Source organism: Canis lupus, chromosome 2 (genome assembly GCF_011100685.1).
Source record: "Canis lupus familiaris isolate Mischka breed German Shepherd chromosome 2, alternate assembly UU_Cfam_GSD_1.0, whole genome shotgun sequence".
NCBI lineage: Eukaryota > Metazoa > Chordata > Mammalia > Carnivora > Canidae > Canis > Canis lupus.
In genome coordinates this window covers 56,665,393-56,686,626 of record NC_049223.1, presented here as the reverse complement: position 1 = coordinate 56,686,626, position 21,234 = coordinate 56,665,393, and the positions used below count along the sequence as shown (strand labels likewise).

At 61.3% G+C, this 21,234-nt stretch overlaps 1 protein-coding gene across 12 annotated transcripts; it reads left to right on the top strand.

Moving 5' to 3' along the window:
* Positions 1-1,282: 1,282 nt before the first annotated feature.
* Positions 1,283-20,483, top strand: LOC102151858 (USP6 N-terminal-like protein). Of its 12 annotated transcripts, XR_005355678.1 has the most exons (14): positions 1,283-1,488; positions 1,984-2,090; positions 3,202-3,529; positions 3,652-3,695; positions 9,689-9,784; positions 9,934-9,980; positions 10,759-10,951; positions 12,331-12,467; positions 13,306-13,345; positions 13,624-13,703; positions 14,013-14,112; positions 14,481-14,590; positions 16,473-16,521; positions 16,760-17,303. XR_005355678.1 is itself a non-coding variant. In XM_038530866.1 (12 exons), the coding sequence occupies exons 2-11, from the start codon at positions 2,048-2,050 to the stop codon at positions 14,069-14,071; spliced, it is 1,032 nt and encodes a 343-aa protein (XP_038386794.1). In that variant the 5' UTR covers positions 1,283-1,488; positions 1,984-2,047; the 3' UTR covers positions 14,072-14,112; positions 14,279-14,471. The 12 variants fall into 12 exon arrangements, 7 of the variants coding, with proteins under 7 accessions (XP_038386794.1, XP_038386793.1, XP_038386796.1 ...); XR_005355680.1 differs by having other exon boundaries at positions 10,882-10,951; positions 16,473-17,303; XR_005355679.1 differs by having other exon boundaries at positions 12,331-12,432; positions 16,473-17,303.
* Positions 20,484-21,234: the final 751 nt, after the last annotated feature.

The following is a 21,234-nucleotide window of genomic DNA, read 5'->3' as shown; positions in this document are numbered from 1 at the left end:
CAGGGACCACCTGGAGAACCACTACTCTATAACAAAGATTGCAAACTTGTTGCAGAAGAACCAAGTTTAACCCATAGGTGTAATTTGTTCAGTTTTTAGTGTATTAAAATGAGCAAACATCTACAAGATCTGGAGATTTCACATAAAATCCATATTCTAGCTTAAAAATTCAAAGATCTAGAAATACTGGACTTGATTGGGCCACAACAGGCCATAATTAATTAGTAACAGCTGCTCACAAGGGTTTCCCTCACCCCACCCTAACTTTCCCAAACCTGAACCCAAAACTGAACCCTAACCCTACCCCTAAACCATAACCCTAATCTGCAAGCTTAACAGTAACCCTTACACTCACACTAAATCCTAATCCTAACCCTAACCCTAACCCTACCCCTAACCCTAATGCTACACCACAAATCTAACCCTAACCCCAACCCAAAGCCTAACAGTAACATTAAGCATAGTTCCATTTGGAACTTAGGTGTGACATGCCATTGTGTTGGATGTATCGTGTTGGTCAAAACCCATCACGAAACACCCCGCGGTGACACAGGGATATTTATGCCACAGGTCATTATCGCTGGGAGCCATTGTGAAGGCTGCGACCCCCAGAGCCCAGAAGGAGGCACCTCGGTCTCATTCAAAATAGAACAGGACACAACTGGATGGTTTGACTACAGAAGATGACCATGGCTGCATCTTGTAGCATTCCCACCCCATTATGCTGCCCCCATTGAAACGAGGCCAGAGGTAAAGTGACCATTGTGATATTACATTGCTGGTACCCAGGCCACTTTCAAGTGGTAACCCCATGCCACATCTCACCCCTTCATGTCAATGCACCATAATTAAAATTGCGCCTCAGACACACAGGCCACCAGCTCACGTGCATTACAAATATCATCCATAGACCCCTGATGATGTCCCTAGGAAGGAGATTCGGCCTCTTCTATCACCATGCAGGGTGGGAACCTGGGGACTATGTGAGAGACACGGTGGGTTAGATACGTCACAGATCTGGGACAGCAAGCACAGAAAGAAAGGTCTGAAATCAGCTCCATCTCCAGAAAAGTAGGACCTTCCTCGCATTTTCAGAGAGTTGTGGCTATGGCATTTTTGGCTCCTGAGGTACAGTTAAGGAGATGGCATGGGGTAAGCAGTCATCTGCCAAGAAGGGGCTCTGGATAGGTCTGACAGAAGGGAGGGGCCCAAGGGCTGGAATCTTGAAAAAGTGACATCACTTCCTTGGGGACAAGCGTATAACAGATTTAGAACTCTGGTAACCAGGAAGCTGCATTGAACAATGTCCCTCTTTCCAGCTCACTTAACTGGAGCCGGTCAAGAGAACAAGATGCTCTGTCGCTGTTGCCCTACTTTCAGTGGCTCTGGGCTTAAGAGAGTCCAGACAGAGAGATGTTCATGTCGCTATGGACGTCAGCTCAGCCCTCTTCGCCGAGGCTTCTGGTTATGTGCGGGAGACCTCAACAGGTACTGCAAGGCACCTGGACGAAGCCACTGGAGAGCAGGCCACACTGTAATCTCAGCTGAGGGGGCTCGCACCTCTTTTACCCTCATTGGGTGTGTGTCCATTTGTGTATGTGTAAGAGGGTGTGTTAGTGTGAGACTGTGTGTGTGTGTGTGTGTGTGTGTGTGTAGAGGGGACAGAGGAGAGGAACATGCCCTTCCTGGGCAGAAACCAGCTGCCACGATTGGGAAGCCTGGGACATCTTTGGTGTTCAGACGCCAGGTCATAGCAGGCAAGATGAGAAGGTGAGTGCTGAGGGCCAAGCTCAACTTCAGGTATCTAAGTCATGAGCGCAAGAGTCTCTTTCATCTGGCTTCTCCTTGCCAGATGTCCCTTCAGCTGCCCCTGTGATGTGAAGCAGAGAACACGATTTCTAAAGGAGATGTCCCCTTGTTGTGTTGTGGAGGGAGTACCCTAATGTCTCTTGGCCCTGTTCATACGGGGCACTGTATTTGCAGAGCTGCACCCAGGAGATCTTAGAGGAGATGTTCTGTGGCTTCAACTCTTCTAACTCCCTAGACAATGATCAGGTGCACCAGGCAACAAGGAGCAGTGCTGTTCTCAGGTGAGAATGGGAAGAGGGTTCTCCACTGAGAGATGGCCCCCACACAAACATGGAGAGAAACCTGGAACCCTCCCGTAGTGTTTCCACATGAGTGCTGCACAGGCCCAAACGCAAAGAGACCTGAACCTACACTCCTAACCAGCGGCTACGTCTGAGGTGATAAGACACTGTTCCCCTAGGTTGGAATGGTGCAGAATAGATTTCATGCTTTTGAGGAGTGGGGGTGGTTTGTTTTTTTCACTCAGAGCAATGAGTGTCTTTGCGTTTCACTACCATTTTCCTTATTTCACCCACGTGCCTCAGGTATCCTGTGTAGAATGCAGCTCCACTGTCGTTGCACAACGTCTGCAGGCCTCACAAAAGATCACACTAAAGAGGGTGATTTAAGACAAAAGGAAGGGTGGGATGAAGCCATTCTCTGTGTTTATCTCTAAGGTGTCATGTGCCAGAACACATCAGATCATTGTAGGCCCAAAGGGTCATGTGCTGTGTCCTTAGAGGTCCTCGTAGTACTCCATCAATGGGGCCTTCTGCCACAGTGATTCAGCCATCCAAGGCCCTTGGCAGTTGACATGATGCCATTCTCTTGCCATGTCTGCCGTGCTGCAAGGAGCACCTTGTGTGTCCCCACAGACTGTTTAAGTTGCTTGATCTGCCATAACCTGGAAGCCCAGTTTGGGTGGAAGCCCTCTGATGCCTCTTGACCCAAGTAGCTGGCTCTGTCTTTTGTGTAGAGATCCACACAGGAAATTTTGGATGAGTTGCTCCAAGGGTTCAATTACTCCATCTCCCCCTGAGAAGCACAGGTGCATCAGGCCACTGACTACAAGCATGGCCGGTCTGGGCTGAGAGCAAGACCCATTCATGGTGAAAGTCAGGACCCACAGATGATCAGGGCAAGCCAAGAGCCCTGACTAGAAACAATTGGCTGCCATGGGGCCTGCCAAAGAAGGTGCTCTTCCCTGATCCTTCCTCCATAGTTCAGGAACAGACCAAGGTCCATCAGCTTAGGGGAAATGCCACGCAGCCCATGCTTTGGTCTCTTCTCAGGCCCAATCTGTGGGATCAGAAGCAGCATCTGAGGTGCTAACCCTCTGTGTTCTATCTGCAGTGGGATGTTTACGGATGACTCCATGGAATACTGGTCTCCGTAAAAGCTCTGAGTTGAGAGAAATGCAGGTGTTGCTCAGCTACTGGAATGTGTTGAAGTTGCCAATACTCTGCCCTGCGTGCCAACCAACCAATGGTATTTTGAAGCCTAGAACCTTTTTCTATGTGCGCCCTGAAGTCCTTTGTCCTGCACAACTTCCCGAGGGGATGGGTGTCTCTGGGCTGAGCGCCAGACCCTGTTCTTCCCAGTGGCCCATGGTTTGGAAGCAGACTGCAGTGCCCTTCCTTGTGTCTCCGGTTTGGAAAGGAATCATCCACCCTGACCCCGGGTGAGGCCTGGACCATGCAGATGCTCCACGAAGGCAGAATGGATACTTTTGTACAGTCCCTGCTGTGATCCTTCCAGGAGAGGAGCCTCTCAGAAAACGCAGTCATTTTCTGTGTCTACCAGGTGTTCAGCACAGCCCAAAGGGTTCTGGGCCAGCAGCTCCACAGGTGAGTGACCACCCCATACACAGCACAGGGCCTGAGGCTCGCCTCTACTACCGGCATGTTTTGGGAATGTCACTGCACCTCTCTGAGCTTCCTTTCCCTCCTCTGAGAAGGGCTGTGGAAGAGGATGAACCTCATGGGGCTACTGTGGGCAATCCTGGCAGAAAACATGGCCTAGACTTCTCTGCTGCCTGGCCTGTCGAAAAGGCTGCTGGGCATCTTCCTGTGGAGCAGCTGTCTCTCCCCAGCGAAGAAGCTCTCCACATCAAGCCTCATGGGCCTGTGGCACCCTGGGTGTACAGAAGCACGTGGAAAGCAGGCCATTTTCCTGTTTGCAAAAGACTTTTGGGATTCCATCTAACTGGCCCTGCTCCTTGTCCTTCACGTGCCCAGAGCACAGGTTACTAGGGAAGGCAGAGCAGCTCAAGGTCCACTCAGTAGACGGAAAGTGCTGGTTGGGATTCCTTTCTCCAAGAATAGAGATAAAGTGCCTAGGATTGCAGACACATCTCTAAGCACTAAGATCATTGAAAGAATACAGTCGACACAGTGTCTCGGTCTCAAGTCTAATCAGAGTGTCAGACAGTCAATCACTCGACCTGTCGTAGGCACGCATGTCCACAGTTGGTTAGATGTGGTATCTTCATGGCCGCCGCATGGGATGAATGGATCCACCCACATTTCGACAGCTCAGATGGAGAATAAGATCAAGGAAGGGCACTGGGTGGCTCAGTCAGTCAGGCCCCTGCATTCAGGTCAGGTCATGATCCCAGGGACCTGGCTTTGAGACCTCCATTGGATTCCCTGCTCAGTGGGGAGCCTGTTTGCCCTCTCCCCCTGCAGCTCTCTCTGCTTATTCTCTTTCCCTCTCTCCAAGAATTTAAAAAACATCCTTAAAAGTGTTTGTAAACTATCAAGTAAACCTCGGATTGGTCCTTGGATCCAGAAGGAGAACATTGATGCCTCCACAGAGCAGGTTGGGAGACTACAGGGGTTGTCACTGGGGAGCGACTGTCAGCCCAGGATCACATAGATCTCTTGATTTCCAAAGTGAGGGCTTCATGTTGGGATGTTCTTTTGAAGAGACAAATGAGTCAAAGGGAGCGGCATGTGGGGTCCTTAACCTGGACCCAAACCCTGACTCTAAACAAACCTCACCCCGAACCCGAACCCTAACCTTAAACCTAACCCTAACCCGAATCCTAACCTGAATCCTAACCCCAAATGCAACACGAACCCTCACCCAACCCTAACTTTCCCGAACCTGAACCTGAACCCAAAACTGTACCCTAACCCTAACCCTAAACCCTACCCCTAACCCTAACCCTTACCTTAACCCTAAGGCCTAACCCTGAGGCCTAACCCTGAGGCCTAACCCTGAGGCCTAAACCTAAACACTAACCCTTAGGCCTAACCCTAACCCTAACCCTAAACCCTAACCCTAACTCTAACTCCTAGGCCTCACCCCTAACCCTAAGCCCTTGGCCTAACCCCTAACCCTAACGTCTAACCCTAAACCCTAACCCTAAGGCCTAACCCTAACCCTTAACGCTGAGGCCTAACCCTAACCTTAACCCTGAGGTCTAAACCTAACCCTAACACCTTACCTTAACCCTAACCCTGACCAGAAGGCCAAACCCCAAACCCTAACCCCTCAGCCTAACCCCTAACCCCAACCCTGAGGCCTAACCCTAACCCATAACCCTGAGGCCTAATCCTGACCCTAACCCTGAGGCCTAACACTAACCCTAACCCCTTACCCTAACCCTAACCCTGAAGCCTAACTCTAACCCTAACCCCAACCCTAACGCTGACCCTGACCCTGACCCTAACTGTAACCGTGACCCTAACCTAACCCTGACCCTAACACTGACCCTGACCCTAACCCTGACGCTGACCCTAACCCTAACTCTAACCCTAACCCTAATGCTGATCCTAACCCTAACCCGACCCTGACCCTAAACCTAACCCTGACCCTGACCTTAACCCTAACCCTGAGGCCTAACCCTAACCCCTAACCCTGAGTCCTAACACTAACCCTAACCCCTAACCCTGAGGCCTAACCCCAAGGCCTAACCCAGAGGCCTAAACGTAAACCGTAACCCTGAGGCCTAACCCTTAGGCCTAACCCTAACACTGACCCCAGACCTAACCCTAACCCTAACCCTAAACCCTAACACTAACCCCTAACCCTAACCCCTAACCCTAACCCTAACCCCTGACCCTCACCCTAACTCCTGACCTTACCTTGACCCTAACCCTAACCCTAATACTAACCCTAACCCTGACCCAAATCTAACCCCTAACCCGGACCATAAACCTGACCCTAACCCTAAACCTGACCCTAACCCTGACCCTAACCCTGACCCTAAACCTGACCCTGACCCTAACCCTGACCCCTAACCCCTAACCTCTAACCCTATCCCTAACCCTAACCCCACCCCTAACCCTAACCCTAACCCTAACTCTAACCCTAACCCTAACCCTACGTCCCCCTGAAGCCTTCCCGCGGGTCCTAAGTAGGCCGGGTTCCCTTTCAGCGTGGACGCTCCCCCTCATCCCCGGAAGCCCTCTCGCGGGCCCTGTTGAGGCCGGGCCCCTGTCAGCATGGACGCAGCCCCACGTCCTCCCCGAGCCTCCCCAGCGCACCCAGGTTCCCGTCAGTGCAGGCGGACAAGGCTACTGCGCACGCGCCCCCGGGGCGAGGCCTGGGCTCGGGCGCCCCCTGCGGGATGCGCAGGCGCTGCAGGAGGCCGTTTGGGAGGTGGCGTCCCCCGCGCAGGGCCGCCCCCGCCTCCTTCCAGGCTCCAGCGGAGGCGGGTGAGCGGCGGGAACGTCTCCCTGACACCGAGCCCAACCCCCGCTTCCCCAGGAAGCCGCGAGACGCGACGAGACACGTGGACCAAACTCTCACCACGTCCCGCAAAACCCACTCCACCCTCCTCCGCTGCGGGCGGGGCCGCGGGCCGGTGCGGCCGCCCTGGAGACAGCGCGGGGGCTCCTCGGGGAGTTCCCGCTAGAGCCGCCCTGCGACCCGCAGGTGCGCGGCCTGGAGCTCGCTGGGAGATAGAGACGCGGGGAGACGCCGGACACCTGCGCCCGGATGTCCACGGCAGCCACGCTGTGGGTGGAGCCTCGGTGCCCTCCGGCAGAGGATGGATAAAAAGGATGGAGATGGATGGTGGAGAGAGAGAGAGAGAGAGAAAGAGAGAGAGAGAGAGATTGGGATGTCACTCAACTATCAAAGAGAAGGACATCTCGCCGTTTGCGGTGACACGGACAGAACCAGAGGGATCATGTTAAGTGAAATAAGTCAGTCGGGAAAGACAATGACCGTGTGGTGTCATTCACAGGTGGAATTAAAGAAGCAAAGCAGAGGAACATCTGTGAAGGGAAGGAAAGACAAATAAGATGGAAACAGAGACGGAGGGAAAAGAGACTCTTAATCCTAGGAAACACACTGCGGGTCGCTGGAGGGGAGGGGCGGGGGCGGGGTAACGGGGACGGGCGTGAAGGAGGGCACAGGATGTCAGGAGCACTGCTGTTCTCTCCAACTGGTGAATCCCTGAATTCCACCTCTGAAAGTATAATACACTACACTGTTAACTAATTGGGTTTAAATTAAGTTAAAAAAATCCCTTGTATCAGAGCACATGTCCTTCCGGGCTCTCTGTTCTGCTCCTTCAGTTGATGCCGGAACCATCCCCCCGTGGGTCTGGTTTGTTTAAGTAGGCTCCACGCCTCGTCCACGGCCCAGCCCAGGGCTAGAACTCACGACCCCGAGATCAGGACCGGGGGCGAGGTCAGGAGTCGGGTGCTTCACCGACGGAGCCAGCCGGGGCCGAGAACCGCGCTGGTTCATCCTGCATCTCTGTGACATCGATTGAAATAGGAAAGTGCTGCGTCCCGCTCTGTCCTGCTTCTCCAATACTGACTTGCTGTCCGGGGTCATTCGTGGGGGCCGACGGATGTTAGGGTTTTTTTGTTTTTTGTTTTTTTTCCCCTATTTCTAAGAACTGCCACCATGATTTTGATAGGAGTGACATTGAAACTGAGAGTGGCTTCAGGAACTGCGGACATTTTCACAAGCTGAGGCTCCGGCCCGATGAGCCCAGGACGGCCTCCCAGAGCCTGGAGGGTCTCAGCGCACAAGTCTCGCGCTCCCTTGGTTCAGTCTAACTACTTTGTTCTCTGTGATGCTCCTGAGAAGGGAGTCACGTCCTTAATTTCCTTCCTGAGGCTCATTGTCGGGACACAGAGAGGCTACTGAGCTCTGTAGGGTCGTTCTGTGTCCCTGAATGCTCCTGAATTCACACCTTAGTTCTAACAGGTTTTGGTGGAGGCTCTCGGGTTTCCTGTTTCTAGTGCCGCGTCTTCAGCAAATAGGGACAGTGTGACGCCCCCCTTCCAGGTGTGGAACCTCTGCTGTTTCCTGTCTGTTGACACATTAGGACTTCCAGCGCTGAGAGGGGACCTCCTTGGCTTGTTCCTGCTCTTAGGGAGACGATTTCAGGTTTTCACCCTTGGGGATGATGTCAGCTGCGGGCCTTCCTACACAGCCTTTACTCTGTTGATAGACATTTCCTCAAAAGCCACTGTGCCTTTTTTTTCTTTTCTTTTTTTTTTTTTATGATAGTCACAGAGAGAGAGAGAGAGAGGCAGAGACACAGGCAGAGGGAGAAGCAGGGTCCGTGCAGGGAGCCCGATGTGGGATTCGATCCCGGGTCTCCAGGATCACGCCCTGGGCCAAAGGCAGGCGCCAAACCACTGCGCCACCCAGGGATCCCCCCACTGTGCTTTTTTATGTTGTATTTTGTCAAATGCTTTTTCTGCAACTCTTGAGGGGATCGTATGCTTTTTGTCCTTTCTCTTGTTTTTTGTTTTTAAAGATTTTATTTATATATCCTTGAGAGACACAGAGAGACAGAGAGAGAGAGGCAGAGACACAGGCAGAGGGAGAAGAAGGCTCCATGTAGGGAACCCGATTTGGAACTCGATCCCAGGACTCCAGGATCATGCACTGGGCTGAAGTCAGGCGCTAAAGCGCTGAGCCCCCCGGGGCCGCCCCATGTCCTTTCTCTGGTTAATGGGATGGATCGTGCTGACTGATGGCCAGAGGGGCCGTGGCGGGGAGGTGGGCAACATGGATGAACAATAGTAAAAGCTATAAGCGTCTGGTTCTAAATAAATAAATCCCAGAAATTTAGAAAGTACAGCCTGGCAATAGAGTCAGTACTGTTGTGACAACTTTGTACGGGGACAGTGACGCCGCTTCTCGTGGGGAGAGCTGAGTAAGGCACAGAATTGTCAAGTCATTAGTTGTAGCCCTGAAACTACTGTCACATTGTGTGTCGACTGTACTTCAATAAATATCAAGGAAAAAGGGTTTCTGGTAGGACTCCCGGTGGGTCCGTGAAAGGCATTTACACGGTCGTTACACACACGAAGGCACCTCTGCAGAGGAGATAAAGATGCTCACATGTCTTCATGCTAATTTTTAGAAGATTTACTTGAGAGAGGGTGCGGGGGGGTGGGGGGTGGAGGGAGAGAGGGAACCTGGATCAGACTCCTCACCCACCGGAGCCCAAGCCCCACACGAGGCTCCACGCCACAACCTCAAGATCCTGACTTGAGCCAAACTCAAGAGTCGATGTGGAACCGATTGAACCACCCAGAAGCCCCTCAAATGTTCCTAACTGCAACCCCATGCTGTGAACCCTGGGGGACGGGGACATCTGTGACCCCCAGTCTGCCTTGAAGGGCGGGAGGCCTGCAGGGCCCGAGGATGGGAACTGAGGATGTGGGAGGGTGCCTGCATCCGCTTCCCGCTCGGTGTGGGGACAGGACCCTCCCCCGGGACCCTCGGCCTTCAGGGTGAAGGGCTAAGTGCTGATTGGACCCCGCCTGCCCACAGTGATGATGCAGGACCCCACTGTGGGCGGAACTGTGGTGTCCCCAGATTCCACCGCTGCCTGGTGCCCACTCTGCGTCCACAGACCTTTGGAGGCACTCGTGCTCCGGATCTGGCTCGCAGCAACCCGACTCTCCTGCTCTCCCCAGTAGCCCAGTACTCCTCTTTGCTCAGTACCCCGGTACTCCCACCTTCCCCAGTACCCCAACCCTCCCACTCTCCCCAGTACCCCAACCCTCCCAATCTCCCCAGTATCCCAGTACTCCCACTCTCCCCAGTACCCCAATACTCCCACTCTCCCCAGTACCCCAACCCTCCCACTCTCCTCAGTACCCCAGTGCATAAAGAGGAGGCGCTCACACAGTGACAGGTCACAGGTGAGTGACAGCTGATTCCTGCTCCCTGCGGGCCACAGTGGGGCCTGTGGGTCCGGGTTGGGGCACAGGCCTCCCGGGCTGGGGTCCACAACACCCCGACCCCCCATGCGATGACCGTGAGTAGCTCCTACAGCCCTTCCACAGCCCCATGGGGTGAGAGCAGCCACCCTGCTGCCCCTGTCCAGGGAAGGAGGCTGCAGTCAGAACTCGGGCAGCTCCCCCGGACCCCCACTCCCCTGTAAGCCCTGTGCTGTGCAGAGACCCAAGCCATGACCTTTGCAGCTTGTCCTAGACGCATGGACCCCGACAGGGGTGACTGACAACCCCCATCCTGCCCTGTGCCCGCTGGGTCCCCCTGGCCCGTGAGCAGGCTTGCTCTTCACGCACTGGAATGTGGAGTCCCTTGTGTTCCCCCAGGCCCCCCTCAGGCTATTCACACATCGCTGCCCTCAGGGTAGGGAGTTTGGTCGCACTCTTGCTGGCATCAGGTTTTAATTTTGATGAAGTCCAGTCCGTCGCTTTCTCCCCTTGGTCATTGTGCTTGTGGAATCTAAGAGAAACCTTTGATCCCCCGGGGCTGGGAGACATCACCCCAAGCATCAGATTGGCAGTTCCCCAGAGCCCCTGTGCTCCTGATACTGGGGTGGGAGCGCTCTGTGATCCCAGCGTGACGGCGTGTCCTGGGACAGTGGCTGGGAAGGTGGACTGTAGGTGGGCAAGGGACAGACAGGCAGCGAGGGCCCGTGTGTGATGCTCCAGCCCAGCCTGTGCCCCTCAGGGCTACGGGGTTGTCTCCGGCTCCAGTCAGACAGAGGGGCACCTGCCCACGGGGAGCACCTGGACGCATGTGTCCTCGGAAGGTTCTCATGCGCCGTCATTCTTGGATGTGTTTGGATTGCAGCACGATGCAGGAGGACCTGGAGACCCTGCTGGCCTTGCAAAGGGCCAATATGGTGGCTCAGTACCATCAGGTGAGGCCCAGAAGGGACCATAGACACTACACACCCACGACAGGGGGGACCATACCTGCAAGAGCAAGTGAGGCTCAAGAGGGGATCAGAGCCAAGGATGAGCCAGGTCAGCCCAGACAAGGACCATAGTCACTAGGAACAAGTGAGACCCTGGGGATGGTCCCGGTGTCAGTAGCAACTAAGGGTCCATCCTGGATCCTAGTCATTGGTAGCTGAGGAGCCCAGTCACCAGGTACAGGTGAGGCCCAGGTGGGGACCACAGTCACCAGGTCCAGATGAAGACCACAGCTACCAGGTCCAGGTGAGCCCAGGTGGGACCAGAGTCACCAGGTTCAGGTGAGGCCAAGGTGGGGACCACAGTCGCAGATCCACATGAGGCTCAGGTGGAGACCAGAGTCACCTAGGTGAAGCCCAGTTGGGGACTAGAGTCACCAGGTCTGGGTGAGGTCCAACTGGGGACCAGTCACCAGGTCCAGGTGAGGGCCAGGTAGGATCAGAGTCATCAGGTCAAGTGAGGCCTAGGTGGGGACCACAGTCACCAGGTCAGGTGAGGTCCAGGTAGGAACCACAGTCACCAGGTCCAGGTGAAGCCCAGTGGAGGACCACAGTCACTGGGTCCAGGTGAGGCCACGGTGGGGATCACAGTCACCAGTTCCAGGTGAGGCCCAGGTGGGGACCAGAGTCACCAGGTTCAAGTGAGGCCAAGGTGGGGACCACAGTTGCAGATCCACATGAGGCCCAGGTGGGGACCAGAGTCACCAAGTCCAAGTGAGGCCCAGGTGGGGACCATAGTCACCAGGTCAGGGGATCCCAGGTAGGGCCCATGGTCACCAGGTCCAGGTGAGAGCCAGGTGGAGACCAGAGTCACCAGGTCCAGGTGAGGCCAAGGTGGGAACCACAGTCACCAGGTCCAGGTGAGGCCCAGGTGGGGACCACAGTCACCAGGTCCCAGTGAGGTCCAGGTGGGGACTACAGTCGCCAGGTCCGGGTGAGGCCCAGGTGGGGACCAGCATCACCAGTTCCAGGTGAGGCCCATGTGTGGACCACCGTCACCAGGTCCGGTTGAGGGCCAGGTAGGGATCAGAGTCACCAGGTCAGGGGAGCCCAGGTAGGGATCAGTCACCAGGTCCGGGTGAGGCCCAGGTGGGGACCACAGTCACCAGGTCAGGTCAGGCCCAGGTGGGGATTGTCACTGATAGAAGCAGGTGAGGCTGTCAGGCTGCGCCCACCAGGCAGACAGGCCCTTCCTCTGGTGCCTGGCTAATCTCAGAGGGTCAGCACTCCCTCAGGATTCAGGGGAGGGAGGACCCCTTCTGCTCCCTCCTGTCCCCATTTCCCTCCTCTGATCAGTCTCCACCACGGAGCCCCCTCTGTTGCAGGCGCACCAAGCAGGGTCTCCGCAGGACCTGTCACTGTGGAAGGTCACCGACCACCAGGGCTTTCTGAAATGAGTCCCCTGGACACCTCTCATCCATCTCAGGGTGGGTGCAGTCCCTTTCAGCAGGGGCTCCTGCAGGTGAGGGGCTCTGGGGCCAGGGCGTGCTCTCCATTGGGGGACGGCCTGGTCTGGGGTGAGTCCGCAGGAGTGCTCTCACCCACACCCCCCAGCCAGGGCCCCCACAGTCCCGAAGGCTTCTACGGGGCTGCAGATAGATGCCAGGGACCAGTCCAGGGCAGGGAGGGAGGGGGAGCCACAGAGGGAGGGCCCCACCAGGCAGGAGGAGGGAAGAGGAGGAGGGGGCTGCCCTGGGTGGGAACTAGGGAGGGGACAGCCCAGTGACCTAGGTCGCAGGGGACTAGGCTGATGGGTCAACAGCCCCATGAGAACCTGACGGAGGCTGGAGACCCCAGGTGGGGCCCCCTCAGCCCTGCTCACAGCCCAGTGGCTGCTGGGATGGCTCAGGGGTGGGTCGTGCTCAGGGGCTCTGACAGGACAGGAGGTGAAATGGGCCAGAGGCAGAGGTGACAGCAGAGAGGGGAGTCAGGGGACAGCAGGGGGACGGCCAGGGGGCAGGGTGAGGCCGGCTGGACGCTGGGCAGTCAGGCCCTGGGGAGGCGGGGGGACCTCAGCGGGACGGTCATGGGGCACCTGGGCCACGCTAACAGCTCTCGGGCTGGTCCATCGAGGAGGGGGGCAGGTCACCCCCTGGGGGCACTGAGGGGTCCCCGCCCAGCCCACCACTGGCAAACACCCTTCTCAGACCCCCCAGAACGCCGCCCCTGCCCGCCCTCAGGCTGCTGGCAGCCCCTGCCCTCCCTGGAGGAGCCCTGCCCTCCCCAGGCCCCTGGGTGCAGATGGGCGGGGGGTGGCTGTGGGGCCGGGGCCTCAGGGCTCTGCGTCTCTTGCCCTCCAGGGACAAGGAGCTGCCCGGCCCCAGCCCCCGCGAGGCCAAGGTGAGAACCCGTCCTGGGCCCCGGGCAGGACTTGGGGGGGGAGGGCTGGGGCCAGCTGTCTGCACCCCGTCCCCCAGGACATCCCCGGGCGTCTCCCCAGTCCCCCATCCCAGCGCTGCACGGGCTGCCGGGAATGCACCCCAGACCTGGAGCCGCAGTCCGCAGGGAGCCCTGTGCCTTCCTGGCTCCTCCAGGTCCTGCGGGGGACTGGACGCAGCCCAAGCGCCCACCTCCTGTGGCTGGAGCCTCATCTGTGGCCCCCGCTTGTCCTCTTCCAGAAACTCCACCAGGAGACCCAAGCGTGGACAAATGGATAAAAATGCTCAAGCGATGGGACCACTACCTCCCCAGCGAGAAGGTGGGGTGCTGGGTGCCCCCGAGGGCTCTCCGTCCTGACGGAGCTGGGGGGTCGCCCTCAGTGTCCTCCTGCCCCGTCCTGGGGGAGCCCCCTGCCTGGGGAGAGTCTTCCCAGGATGGCGGTGGGGGAGAGTCAGGTCGGGGCCACTGTCCCTGCTCCTCGTGGGGGACAGGGCCCAGCTCCAAGGAGACCCAGCCTCTCCGCAGACACTGTGGAGCCAAAGCCGGAACCTTCTAGATGCCTCGCGCTCCCTGGGCTCCAAGGGGCCTCCCTGGGCCCCTCTCACCAGCACTGCCTTCCTCCCTGCAGCTGAGTCTTCAAGGGGGTCCCGCCCCAGGTGCGGGAACAGGTGTGGCTGCGATTGCTGAAGGTCAACCAGGTTAAGGCCAGGAATGCCGGGAAATACCAGGTGGGGCCCTTCCACTCCCCATGGACCCTCAGTCCCCTCCCCACCAGGGTTGACCCCCTGTCCCCTCCCCACCCAGGGCTGACCCCCCATGTCCCTTCCCCACTGGGCTGATCCTCCATGTCCCCGCCCTGTCCAGGGCTGACCCTCGGTCTTCTCCACCACACAGACAGCTGGGCACAGGCCCTCACGCAGGCCCCGCGGGCACGGTGGACACTCCCGCCATCCCCGGCCTCCCAGGGGAAGGAAGGAGGTTCCTGCAGGACACACTCCCATGGTGGCCCCAGGGCTCCCTGCCCAGGACGGCAGCTGCTGACAGGTTGGGGTCTGTGTCCCTGATGCCGGCTCCTCCTCCCGGGGTCTCCCCACAGGAAATGAAGGAGGCGGCCCTGGTCTCCTCCTGGGACATCATGCAAATCAACCTGGACGTCAACCGGACGTTCCGCAGTCACACCATGTTCTGGGACCGCTACGGGGTCAGGTGAGGCTGCTGGGCCAGCAGGGTTCGGGGGCCCGGGGGAGGCCCAGGGGCTTCTGTGCAGGGGACACAGGGTCTCTGAGGCCGGGGGGAGCAACAGCAACAAACAACACACTGCCACATGGTAAGGTGCTGGGGATGACCCCCGTGCCCCCACCCCCGGGGTCTCGGGGATGGGGAGGCCCCAGGATGGGGCCTCCAGGGGTCACCATCTGAGCTAAACCCCAAGGGGGTGAAGGACGGCCCCATGAAGAGCAGGGGGCCGGGGTGGGGGCGTGGGGGGCAGTAAGGGGACCTGGGGGCCAGGGTGCATGGCCGTGGCTGGACAGGGACACATGGACCTGACGAGGGTCGGACAGGTCAGGGTGACACCCACCCTCGGTGCTTTATGTACTTCTGAATTCGGTGCATTTTATTTTAGACAATTTGCAGTTGGTGAGCACACATAGTATGACGACCCCCAGATGCCGCCCCCAGTCCAGGCAGGCCCTGACCTGAGCACACGGGGCCCCAGGGGCAGGGGTCACAGCAAACCCCAGACTGGGGTCGCCTTTATCTGTAGACGTCTCCATGTGCACCTTAGAGAAGGGGGTGCCCTGTGTCTGCAGGCCCCTACGCCATCCCCCTCAACCACCGCCCCCACGCCATCCCCCTACATCATCCCCCCACACCATCCCCCACACCCCCACACCCCCCACCCCTACACTATCGGTCCCCCACCCCCACTAGGACGCAGTGCAGCTGCCCCCTGTAGGACATGCTCAGCCTCCCCGGCCACCTTGGGGTTCTCTGGACAGCCTGCTCCCATCAGAAGCCTGGGTGTCCCATAGAGTCCCCAGGGGCCGTGGGGAGGGGGGAAGGCAAGGAGCCCCCGACAGGGGGGTGCAGATGGGTGGAGCAGGGGGTGCAGCTCCCTGTGTGCAGCGGGCGAGGGGGTGTGGGAGCCCGGGACCCCAGAGGTGACCTGCAGGGGCGCCAGGGGTGGGGCTGAGGAGCTGCCAGGCAGGGGTGTGCTGGGGCTTCCCGGGGGGCCGCTGGAACCGTCTCTCCATGAGAGCTCGGTGCTCCTCCCTGCAGGGAACCTGCTGCCCCCTGGGGCCCCCGCGGCCCTCAGAGCACAGCCAGGTCAGGCTGACCTGTGAACCCCGGCCCAGGGGGAGCCAGCCTCCAGCAGCCCGGGCCCGGGGGCCGCGGAGCCGGGGTGCAGACTCAGGCCTCTGTGCAGGGGGCATCAGGTGGCTCCTGGCAGCGCCGAGGGGGCCGCACCCCATACCCCCCCGTGGGCTCAGATAGTGACCCCAGGGGTTCGCAGACTGTATCGGGGTCACACCTGCACGACGTTCCCTGCTCTCCTCATGGCGGCTCAGACCTGGAGCCCTGAGATGCTCTGGGATGGGCGGGCCCGGGGTCCCCCCCACAGAGTCCAGTCCAGGGACACCTGGGAAGGCCTGGGAGTGCGCTCAGGGCCACGGATGCCCCGGCTGTGTGGGCTCAGGGTAGGGGCCACGTGGGGCTGGTGGTGTTCCCGGGACACGGGGCCAGGCCAGGGCAGGGAAGGAGAGGCGTCAGGGGCTGTGGGGACCGGGACAGGGGGAGCGCTGTCTCCCAGGGGGCGTGCAGGGGTGCCGCTCCAGGGCTGGAGGGGGCGCTGGCGGCGCTGGGGGAGCCCGGAGCTGCACACCGCACGGAGGCATCGGACACCCCAGGGTGCACATAACCCCCCGGCACACTGCACGTGTGAGGTCGCTGCCAGACCTGACCCCAGAGATCGGCCCCCGCGGAGGGGCCCTGAGGCCGTGGGGCCTGCGGGGCGGGTGTCGGCAACTCAGGGGCCTCACTGGGCGGGGGCTGACTGAGCAGAGCCCCCCGCTGTCCCCCCTCCTAGGCAGCGAGCCCTGTTCCACGTGCTGGCGGCCTACTCGGTGTACGACACCGTGAGTGTCCCTGCCCCTGCCTCCTGCCCCGCAGGCGGCCTTGTCCTGAGTGCTGGTGACCAGCGGGACTCACGGTTAGGGCCCCAGCTCCACGGCCCCGAGATGCCGGGGAGGGTCTCTCTCCTCCAGGACGAGCAGGGGGCTGGGTGCAGACCTCCCAGGGGAGGCAGGGCCTGCGTACCCCAGGGCCCCCGTGTGCACCGCGGCCGTCCTAGAACTCGGATCTGGACCCTGACAGATGGGACTACTGATGAGAACCCGGGCGGGGAAGGCTCCCACTCCCCTGAAGGGCACCAGGCCGAGGTGCCCAGGAGGCTGCTCCCTTCCATGGCGCATTCCAGAAGGGCCCCCTGAGGACCCCAGCTCACACACTCCAAGGTCCCGTGGGGTGTCCTGGCCCTGCTCCCCTCGTGGGACCTCCCAGGGGCCACAGTCAGGCCCCCGACCTGCCCTCAGTGGGGGGGTCTCCAGACCTGGTGGGTCCCCTGCAGCCTGGCACAGCTCACAGAGGCCCCTCCTCCTGGTCTGAGGACGGGGGCCCTGGTATGGTGGCTGCAGGGCTCGGTAGTGGGGCCCAGGGTGCTGGCGCCCGAGCTGGTCCGGGTGGCCCTCACCTGCCCCGCCCCGCCCTCTGGGAGCCCCCTCCGGGACCCCCCTCCAGGAACCCGGGTTTGTGAGGGAGCCGGGGGAGCCTGACGCCTGCGGGGAGGGCTCAGAGGGGGCTCGGGGTGCACGCCCTCCGTGGGGCTCTGGCTCTTGCAGGAGGTGGGCTACTGCCAGGGCATGAGCAAGATCACGGCCATCCTCCTCACGTTCCTGCCCGAGGAGGACACCTTCTGGGCGCTGGCCCAGCTGATGACCATCGACAGGCACGCCATGCACGGTAGGGGCCCGCCAGGCCGCTGGGCGGGAGGGGAGCTCAGGAGGGCCTCCCTGCAGGCTGCTGCACCGGGGGGCAGGCGGGGACCCCCCAGCCCGCCCCACCACAGGCAAGGGCCCCGCCTCCCCGGTGGCCTCGGGGTCCGGAGCTATGGCCACCCGCCCCACCATCTGCAGGCCAGGCTCGCACTCCCGCTGCTCCCCCAGCCTCCCGCCCGGCTGCCTGCTTGCCCCCCAGGCCTCCCTGCGAGCCCACGGCCACACGGGGCCCAGGGGGCAGCGTCTCCCCCTCCCGGGGACCCCCAGCCTCACTCCCAAGCCCCACAGAGGGCCATGCACACCCATCACCCTCCCCGTGGCCTGCACCCACTGCCCCTCGGGGCTGGGGACCCGCCTGTCCCTGCGGCGGCCCCTGCAGGAGAGAGGGTGCTGGGTCAGCCAAGCCTGGTCCTCAGCCCCCAGCCCACGACCCGCAGGGTCTCTGTGAGGACGAGGGTCCCCGAGCCCCGCCCCCCCAGCCTGGGAGGCAGCCCTGCCCTCTGGGAAGAGCGGGTCCAGTCAGGGCTCCGAGGGCGGTGGGCACACGGGGGTCAGGGCGTGGGGGGAGGCCCCTGTCCCGACACCCCCCACCCCGCCTGGTGCAGGAGGAGGCCCTGATCGTGGGGGCCTGGGGCCTTCTCAGGCTTCTTCATCCCAGGCTTCCAGAAGCTCCTCAGGTTCCAGGCTCATCATGAGCGCGTCCTCGAAAGAGCTGTCCCCGACCTGAAGAAGCACATGGTGAGTGGGAGCTCCTGAGGCTCCGTCCCCAGGGCCCGGGGCAGGGGGTGGGGGGCACGGCCCTCCGAGCTGCCCAGAGTTGGGGTCACGATCCTCCTCTGGGGCCTGGGGGCCCTCGGGGCTGGGTGGGGCCATGGGCCATGCGTCCACCTGGCTCCAGGGGCCGCGGCGTGGGGCCTGAGCACCTCCTGCCCTTCCGCCAGGACGAGGAGCAGATGTCCACCGGAATCTACACCCCGAAGTGGTTTCCCCAATGCTTCCTCAGCCAGGTGAGGCCCCCCGGGACCCCCGCTCCCGGACCTGCCCCCTGCCCCTGGGGAGGGCTCAGCTCACCCCACCCTCCAGACGAGCCAGGCCCCACCCCGGGGCCCTGAGGCTGAGGCTCGCAGCCCAGCCCGTCCTGGAGAAGCCCAGAGGGTCCCTGGAGGAGGTTCCGGGGGGCGGGACGTCTCTGCCTCAGCTCCCCCAGGGGAGGCTGGGTCAGCCTGGGGTGTGGACGGACCCTTGGCCCATTGGGCGGCCAGCCTGGGGTCCTCTCGAGGCGTGGTGTCGTCAAGTGGGGGCAGAGTCTGTGCCCCCAGGGGTGCAGGGGGTGCTGGCCGGGGTCAGAACCCGGAGCGGCCGGGAGCCCTGATCTCACTGGGAGGAGGGCACGCAAAGGGGGGCTGTGGGGCCTCGTCAGAGGCAGCCGGGGGACGGCAGGGGCTGTGGGCAGATGGGAGGCCTAGCCTAGCCCCAGCCGAGCCCCCCAGGGGCCCTGCTCAGGCCGCTCTTCCCACCCCACTGTCCCCTAGACCCCCTTCTCACTCACCCAGAAGCTGCGGGATGTGTATATACTGGATGGGGAGCGGGTGCTCACGGCCATGGCCTACACCATCCTCAAGGTGCACAGGAGTAAGTGAGCCCCTGGGAGCCCAGGTGTGCCGGGGCAGGGGGCAGGGGCAGTGACCCTGTGCTCTGAGCAGCACCCAGACCTGGGGAGGGGGGACGGCGGGGCAGGCGGGTGCAGCGGGGCTCCCTGAGAGGAGCAGCGGGCAGGGGCCACCCTGGCCAGTGCACTGCCACAGCGCTCCTGGGCACAGCGAGACCCCAGCCGCTGCCCTGGGGGCACCGGGGGCCACAGGACGGGGCCCTCTGGGTCTGACTCTCGCCCACCGCCCAGAATGCCTCCTGAAGCTGCCCCTGGAAGGGCTCTGGGAGTTCGTCCGGGACTCTCTGGCCCAGCCCTGGGCCCTGGAGGACGAGGCGGTGCTCAGACACCTTCGGGCCTCCATAACCCAGTTCCGGAGGATGCGGTGTGACCTGCCCCCTCCCCCAGGTGGGCTCAGGGCCCCGGCCCCTCCCTGCTCGGCCTGCTGGGGCTGCCCACAGGGGACAGAGCCCCCGGGGCCCCCGTCCTCAACTCTGGGGCTCTCCTCTTCGGCTCCAGCCTCGGGGACCCCAGGCCAGGGCTGAGCGTGCGGGCACCCAATGCAGGGCCCGGGCACCAGTGTGGGGGGCTGAGCACAGGGTCAGGCCGGGGGGCCACGTGGGAGCCGTGAGGACCCCCGGGGCCCCCAGCGGGGGACACACAGCCTGCTGGAGACGCTGACCCCGTCGGCCTCTTTCCAGCGGGACCTGAGGAATTCCCCACAAGGCCCCTGGGCCTGGAGCTAGTGTCCCTGGCGCCCGGGGCCTCTCCTCCCTTCTCCGGCCTCTGAGACACCGCCCAGGGTGGAGGAGCAGGCCTCCTACTGGGCCCAGCCACCCAGCCTAAGCCGCCTGGACCCCCTCCCGGCCAGGCCATCATCCAACTTCCCCCCCAGCGATGGAACTCCCTCCCCATCCTCCCAGTGCAACAAGAGGGTGCAGGCAGGTGGCCCCCAGACATGGGCTTGAAAACAAAAAATGGGGTCCCCTTCCCTTCGGCACCTACCTGGGCCACCCCAGAGACCCTGCGACGGACCAGGCCTTGGAGCATTCCCGGGACTCCCATCACGGGGTCCCCCCAACCCCCCAGGGATGACGCTGTCGGGCCCAGGACACCCTTCCTGCCCCGCGGCCACTGCAGCTCGTGCCCCTCGCTGGGCAGTGACGGGCACAACCAGGGCAGAGCCAGGGAGGCGCTGAGCCCGCTGCCACGAGGCCCCACACACAAGCCCGGGACCCTCTGCCCTCCGCATCCACGGGGCAGCTCGATGCTCGCAGGCCTCGGGGGCAGAGTGTGATGGTGAGTGCGGGGGCCCAGAGGCTCTGGCCCGCTGTCACCATGCCCTGCCTCGTCTCGCTGTCCCTCCCAGAGGGCGGCACCCCCCTCCTCCGCCCCCCCCCCCCCCCCCCCCCCCCCCCGCACAGGACACCAGCCCCTGACGCAGAGGGACCTGGGCTGGCCTGGCCCCAGGCTCTGTGGGGGCAGGGGCGACTCAAGCCCCCCCCCAGGCCCAGCACGAAGACTAATGGGATCCAGCCCCCCTGGGCCCTGGCCAGGCCTGGGTTCTGGTCCCGGGCTGAGTGAGCCCTCTCACAGCCGGATGTGGCCTCCTGGGCCCTGGGCGTGCCCCACAGATCCAGGTCGCTGACCTAGGGCAGCCCTGGGGATCCTGGGACACCCCAGGGCAGGGCAGCAGGGGCAGGCCCGTGGGCCCCACCCGCACCCACACCAGGAGGCAGGCTCCTCCATGTGCTGGGGCTCCAGCAGTCAGTCACCTGGCCCCAGGGGCCCGAGGCCGAGGTCCAGCTGCCCTGCGGGGGGACCCAGCACAGGAGCCCATGGGCCGCAGGTCCAGGTCAGCCCTGCTGTCCTCAGAACCGCCTCTCAACGCCCCAACCTCAGGACACGCGCCCCCACCCAGAGTCCGCACAGGCTCCCAGGTGGGGGACTCCAGCACCCACACCCCTGTGGGATTCCCGCTTTCCTCTAAGGACAGGAAGGTCTCCCAGGGGAAGGCACACACCCTCTGCTCTGAGCCCCTGTTTGCTGTTGCAAGTTCAATAAAGTGTTGTGTGAAAATGCATGGCCGGCTTGTTTCTGCATCTCCCGGAGCTCTGTGCACGGGTGCGGAGGGACCCCCCAGAGAG

Excerpts from the sequence above, each read along its gene's own strand:
- LOC102151858 (XM_038530865.1), top strand. The coding sequence starts at position 2,048 with ATGATCAGGTGCACCAGGCAACAAGGAGCAGTGCTGTTCTCAG. Across the intron at positions 2,091-3,201 it reads AGGAGCAGTGCTGTTCTCAG|TGGGATGTTTACGGATGACT; the intron begins GTGAGAATGGGA and ends TTCTATCTGCAG. Across the intron at positions 13,346-13,623 it reads CCAGCCCCCGCGAGGCCAAG|AAACTCCACCAGGAGACCCA; the intron begins GTGAGAACCCGT and ends GTCCTCTTCCAG.